The sequence below is a fragment of the Drosophila albomicans genome, chromosome X, assembly GCF_009650485.2.
Source record: "Drosophila albomicans strain 15112-1751.03 chromosome X, ASM965048v2, whole genome shotgun sequence".
Lineage (NCBI taxonomy): Eukaryota > Metazoa > Arthropoda > Insecta > Diptera > Drosophilidae > Drosophila > Drosophila albomicans.
The window spans coordinates 28,847,897-28,853,896 of NC_047627.2; the positions used below are offsets into that span (position 1 = coordinate 28,847,897).

The 6,000-nt window shown below is 29.7% G+C and overlaps 1 protein-coding gene across 5 annotated transcripts in view; it reads left to right on the forward strand.

The window, feature by feature from the left end:
• LOC117578239 (neuronal acetylcholine receptor subunit alpha-7) overlaps positions 1–4,270 on the forward strand; it is a 217,152-nt gene extending 212,882 nt beyond the window's left edge. For all 5 annotated transcript variants that reach the window (XM_052008699.1, XM_052008696.1, XM_052008698.1 and 2 more), the window contains 3 exons: positions 2,043–2,205; positions 3,432–3,575; positions 3,650–4,270. In XM_052008699.1, the coding sequence (XP_051864659.1) occupies positions 2,043–2,205; positions 3,432–3,575; positions 3,650–3,658 (316 nt within the window). In that variant the 3' untranslated portion in view covers positions 3,659–4,270. The remainder of the gene's footprint in view (positions 1–2,042; positions 2,206–3,431; positions 3,576–3,649) is intronic.
• Positions 4,271–6,000: the final 1,730 nt, after the last annotated feature.

Consider the following 6,000-nt stretch of genomic DNA (forward strand, 5'->3'; position numbering starts at 1 on the left):
TATCCGATGGTGTAGAAGGGTATTATAAGTGTGTGTGTCTGCAGGAAATGTATGTAACAGAAGAAGGTTTCTCCGACTTCTTAAAGTATACATATTCGTCCGTCTGTCTGTCCGTCCGTCTATTTAAACACCTAGATCTCGGAAACTATAATAGATATAGCTATCATTCCTTTTGTGACAGCACTTGTTATGTTTGCACGCATATGAAGTTTATTTTAAATATTTAGCACGCCCATTTCCACCCTAGCACATCGATAAAAATCAAATATATAGTATTTTTAATTTCTGAGAATTTGATTGCAAACGGATAAAAAAAGTTATGAGAAATAAAAAGAGATTTAAGAAATATTAGTTGCTTTGACTGACAATCTGGTATATTTTGCACTCTTTATAGTCTTTGGTATATTTTAGTATTTTGCAGTGATTTGGTATAGTTTGTATCCCATAGTATATTTTGAACTTGGAAGTATATCAATATACAAAATACAGCCTTTGATATATTTTCAGTATTTTTGTGGTATATTAAATTGGTATATTTTAAATATAATACCACATTGTTTTGTTCTTATTCATAATGTGTAGCGGTATGTATTAGTAATCTGTGGTATATTTTGAATTGATATACCAAATATGGTCTTCGGTATATTTCAAAATTAATACTGCACGGTTTTTCTCTTATTCAGAATATATAGCGGAATATGTATTTTATACCATCGATATACCAAATATGACCTTCGGTATATTTCAAAATTAATACTGCACGGTTTTTCTCTTATTCAGAATATATAGCGGAATATGTATTTTATACCATCGATATACCAAATATGACCTTCGGTATATTTCAAAATTAATACTGCACGGTTTTTCTCTTATTCAGAATATATAGCGGAATATGTATTTTATACCATCGATATACCAAATATGGCCTTCGGTATATTTCAAAATTAATACCGGACTGTTTTCCGTTAATTCAAAATCTGTAGCGGGTATATCACTGTCGAGCACACTGGACTGTAGCTTTCTTGCTTGTTCTTTTTTTGACTCGCTCTCGCACTTGCATTTCTAGCTGTGCCACACAAACTGTTGGATAACTTATCGAGCTCGAAATTAGCAGATAATTTAATATGCCACCGAGATATATATGTATATAACAGCGTCAGGCACTCGACTCTCGACTCTATAGTATTTCTATAAGTAGCATCCCAGCATTTCGTGGAAGTACAAAATTCTCCACTCAGCATTGTCACACTTTATGACATTTTCTTATGACTTTACCCTTTGGCTAACGCATTTGCGTTCCTCAAATTCCTGCAGTTAACCCTTTTGGGTTATACGCATTAATGAATCTAACAACGAATTCCTCAGAAATATTTCAAACTTCTTAAGTCGCATTAATAACACTTAGTTTGGGAATTCTGTTGAACTCATTGCAAACTTTTTTTATGTATACGAAACATGATGAACCAATTAATGTTAGTTTTAACAGTTTTACAAATTCAATTTTGTAGAAATTCAAATTTGTTGCAAATTTATTTAAAATGAAATAAAACCATCTGGAAATAAGATGCTAATTTGCTGTGCGAAGCATACAAAAATTAAATTTTCAAATTGTAATACGAGTATAAAAACTAAATTTATCATCATTATATATTTTTGCATATTTAAATAACAATTGTATTTAAGTAAGTTAACAAATAATATGGGAAAAGAGTAAAACAAACATAGAAAAGCCTTCAAAAATATCCATATATAAAAGGAATATGGAAATCAGCAAGGCAACAAGCGAAAAGAAAGAAAAGGAGAACGAGGGCAAAAGCAAAGAATATCATCATCATAACATATCACACTCGCCTCAAGTGTTTGCCGAGTCAACAGATGAATATTTTGTTTGATTGGAGGGTGCAGCGAGAACGAGGATAAGATTGAATAGAATGGGCAAATAGATAAGTTAAAGAGGACGAGGAAACAAATAGCCTACTTGTGCATGATTGACTGATTGACTTGGCGATTGATTGATACATTTAATTGAGCTCTTCTCACAGGCAAGGCGACGATGGCAGCGTCGGTCCCGTGGGTCCAGTTGGTCCTGTTGCCGCCGTTGCCGATGCACGCATGCACGAGGCCATCTCGCACACCTGTCTCGGCTCCTCGGCGGAATACGAACTGGCGCTGATACTCAAGGAGCTGCGTTGGATAACCGATCAGGTAAGGTCAGATGTCAAATTCTCTTAACTGATGGATTGACTAATTTATTAATTGATTTAGCGAATCACTCAAATTAATGTTCGATGAATATAGTTAATCTGAATATCAATTATTGGAGTGATTGATTAATTGATTGATGGATTGATAATCTATTTATTGATTGATATATTGATTGATAGGTTGACTTATTTATTGATAAATTTCAAGCTAGGATTAATAAATAATTGAATTGAATAATGGATTGCATATGTTTAATTATGAATTATTATCAATCACTGGTTAATCTAAATATTAATTCTTAAATTGATTGATTAATTGATTGATCGATTGACTAATTTATAAAATGGATTTGCCAATTACTCAATTTAAAATTTGACTAATATGTATGTTGATTGACTAGTTGATTGGTAATCTATTTATTGATTGATTTATTGATTGATAGGTTGACTTATTTATTGATAAATTTCAAGCCAGGATTGATAAATGAATGAATTGAATAATGGATTGCACATGTTTAATTATGATTTATTATCAATTACTGGTTAATCTAAATAATAATTCTTTATTTGATTGATTAATTGATTGATGGATTGACTAATTTATAAAATGAATTTGACAATTACTCAATTCAAAATTTGATTAATAGATAATCTGAACATCTTATTAGAAATTGAATTGATTGGTGATAAACAGTTAATTTTAATATTAATTCTTCGACTGATTGATTGATGTAGCTCTGACTAATTTATTCATTTGTCTTGCCAGGATTGGTAAATGAACGAATTGATTGATGGATTGAATATTCATTGTGAATCATGAATTTTTATCAATCAGTAGATTAAAGATTGATTTATTAATCATCTTTCTTGCTGATAGATAAACAATTAATCTTAGTATTAACTCTTGGATTGATTGATTGAGCAATTCATTAATTGATTTTGCCATATTTGATAAAAAGATAATCTGAAACTATTTGTATCAGTTCATAAATTGATTGATGATTGATTGATTCATTTTGAATTGTTATCAATCACTGGATTTGAAGATTGATTTACTAATTATAAATCACTTTCAAAAATTACTCAGTTTACAGATTGAATAGGAGATATATTGTTATACTAATTAATAATTTTTGGGCTGATTGATTGATGAATTGATAATAATCGATCACTGTATTTATAGATTTGTTTTGATTGATTGCATTTCTGTTATTCTTTTGCGCTTAGCTGAAAAAAGAGGATGAGACAGGCGACATAACGCGAGACTGGAAATTTGCGGCAATGGTCGTGGATCGCTTGTGCCTTATTATTTTCACGCTTTTCACCATTATAGCCACGTTGGCGGTGTTGTTTTCGGCGCCACATTTCATTGTAAGTACAAACTAAACATTTCAATTAACTAACTTTCTTACTAACTCGGATTCGATTGCTTCGTTCGGTTCTAGTTCCCATAAATGGCTTCACACTTAACTGTCAACGATCTACGCAAATCTCAATACTTCACTTCAAGTCGTACAAAATATTGTTTCTACTTTTGTAAAAGAAAAAAAAGAAAACAAACAACAAAAGAAAAAAAGAATGTAAAACCCACACAATAATGATCAAAACCGAAAAAATGTAAAGAATACATAAACGAGTAAATGCTTTTCAACTTCAACTTCTTCTAAAAAAAAAACAAAAATTAAATTAAACCTTATACTTATATTTTACTTTCATCAATAAAAATATGAAAAATTGACTTTTTCAACAAATTGTACGACAGTTTGTTTTTGATTTATTCCGAATCTTCTCGCCTTTCGTTTCGTTTTTCGTTTTCGACACACAAAAATTATTGTAAAATAATTAATTTTGCTAATTTGTTCAACCGTTTTTCCTTTCTACTTCAAGTTGGTTTCTTGTTGGTATGATTTTGATTTTTTAGTATGTAAAATAGTGTATACAAATATGTTGCTGTGATAGAAAAATGAATGAACAAAACGTAAACCAGTCACAATAAATTTCAAATTCAATGTGAACAAGCCACAAACACAAACACATACACCCATACATTTACACACACACACACACACACAGACCACACTCACACACATACACATGCACAGTCAACTTATATCTTATATATATATATAATTATTTTTTATTTTAAACTGAACAACGCTCTGAAAAAAAATACTGAACGATGTTCCGAAATTTAAAGTGTTCCGATTCCGAGTTCATAAAAAGTCGCACATTAATGCAAAAACCTGATTATGTATATCTATTCACACACATTCGATAACTATATATGTCACGTTCCGAATTCCAATTTCACAGCAAAATGCGAAATTGTGGCGAATTTGAAAAGCGGAACAGCACAAATGCAAAAACCTGATTATGTATATCATCTATTCACGCATTTGATAACTTATATGTATAGATCACGTTCCGAAATGCAATTTCGCTGCAAGTGGCGAAATTGTGACGAATTTGAAAAGCGGAACAGCACAAATAGAATATATATATGTATGTGTTCGGTATCGACTTATTTAAGATTTCCACAAGCACAATTTGCACCGCATTCAATTCAATTTCAATTTTAAAGACGTACGAATAACGAAAACTGAATTCCAAAAACGATTCGTTTCGATATTGTTGAAATTATGTTATGAATACTGAAAACCCAAAACAAAAACTGAACAACTGAATACAGAATACAGAAAACAGAAAAACAACATGGCCAAAAGAAACTAAACAAAATAAAAAAAAAAAACCACAACAGAAGAAAAACCGAAGAAACCAAAAAAACAAAAGCTTAACAAAACGGAAATGAAACGCAACGCAAAGAAATGAAATGAAATGATATGGAAATGAAACAGCTAAGTATTGTATTGTAGTAGCAAAAACGATGAGAAAAAGATCAAAGCGATGTAAGCGAATGAGTCTAGAAGTCGAAAACAAAGTATAAAGTTAACTATTTTTAAATATTATATATATACATACATATATAAACGAGTCGAAAATAAAAATATATATATATATATATATTAACGGAATGAAACAGAAACAAAATGGAAATGAAATTTGCATAATGAAAATCCAAGTAATGCTTATAAAATAAAAACAACACACAACAATTTGAACCACAAAAAAAAAAAAACAAAACAAAACACACACAAAAAGTAAATAAATTATTATAATTAATAACAGTACATTTAGACTTAAGTGTTAGATAAAGCATTAGAGCGAAAGGTTAGTCAAATATACATATACATATGACAATTAATTAAGCATACACACATACACACAATATTATATATATATACATACATATATACCATACACACATATATATATAAATATAGAATCTAATGAATTTTTAAACGAAAAACAAATTTCAAAACAAAGAACAGCAAAAAGTTAACAGCAAATTCGTGCGTAGCGTAAAACAAACAACAACAAAAACAACATTAACAACAAATGTATTCAGACTACAGACAAAAGAACAAAAACAAATATTAATAACTGAAAAACCAAAACAAAAAAAAAATAAGTTTAAAAACAATACACACAACAAATTTTTGTGTTTTTTTTTTTGTTTTTGAGTTAGTAAAGAGAAATAGACAATTTGTATGTATTTTGCTTTGCATAAGGCTTATAACACATGATATAGGGGCAAAAAAAAAAAAGAAAAACCCTTTGAGACAGACAGAAATCCAAGAGAAACAAGAAACAAAAACAATTACGCTGTAAACGAATTATAATTTCTTGTGTCACATTGACATGCTTCTTATATAATCAAGTACTAAGTATTAGCTAT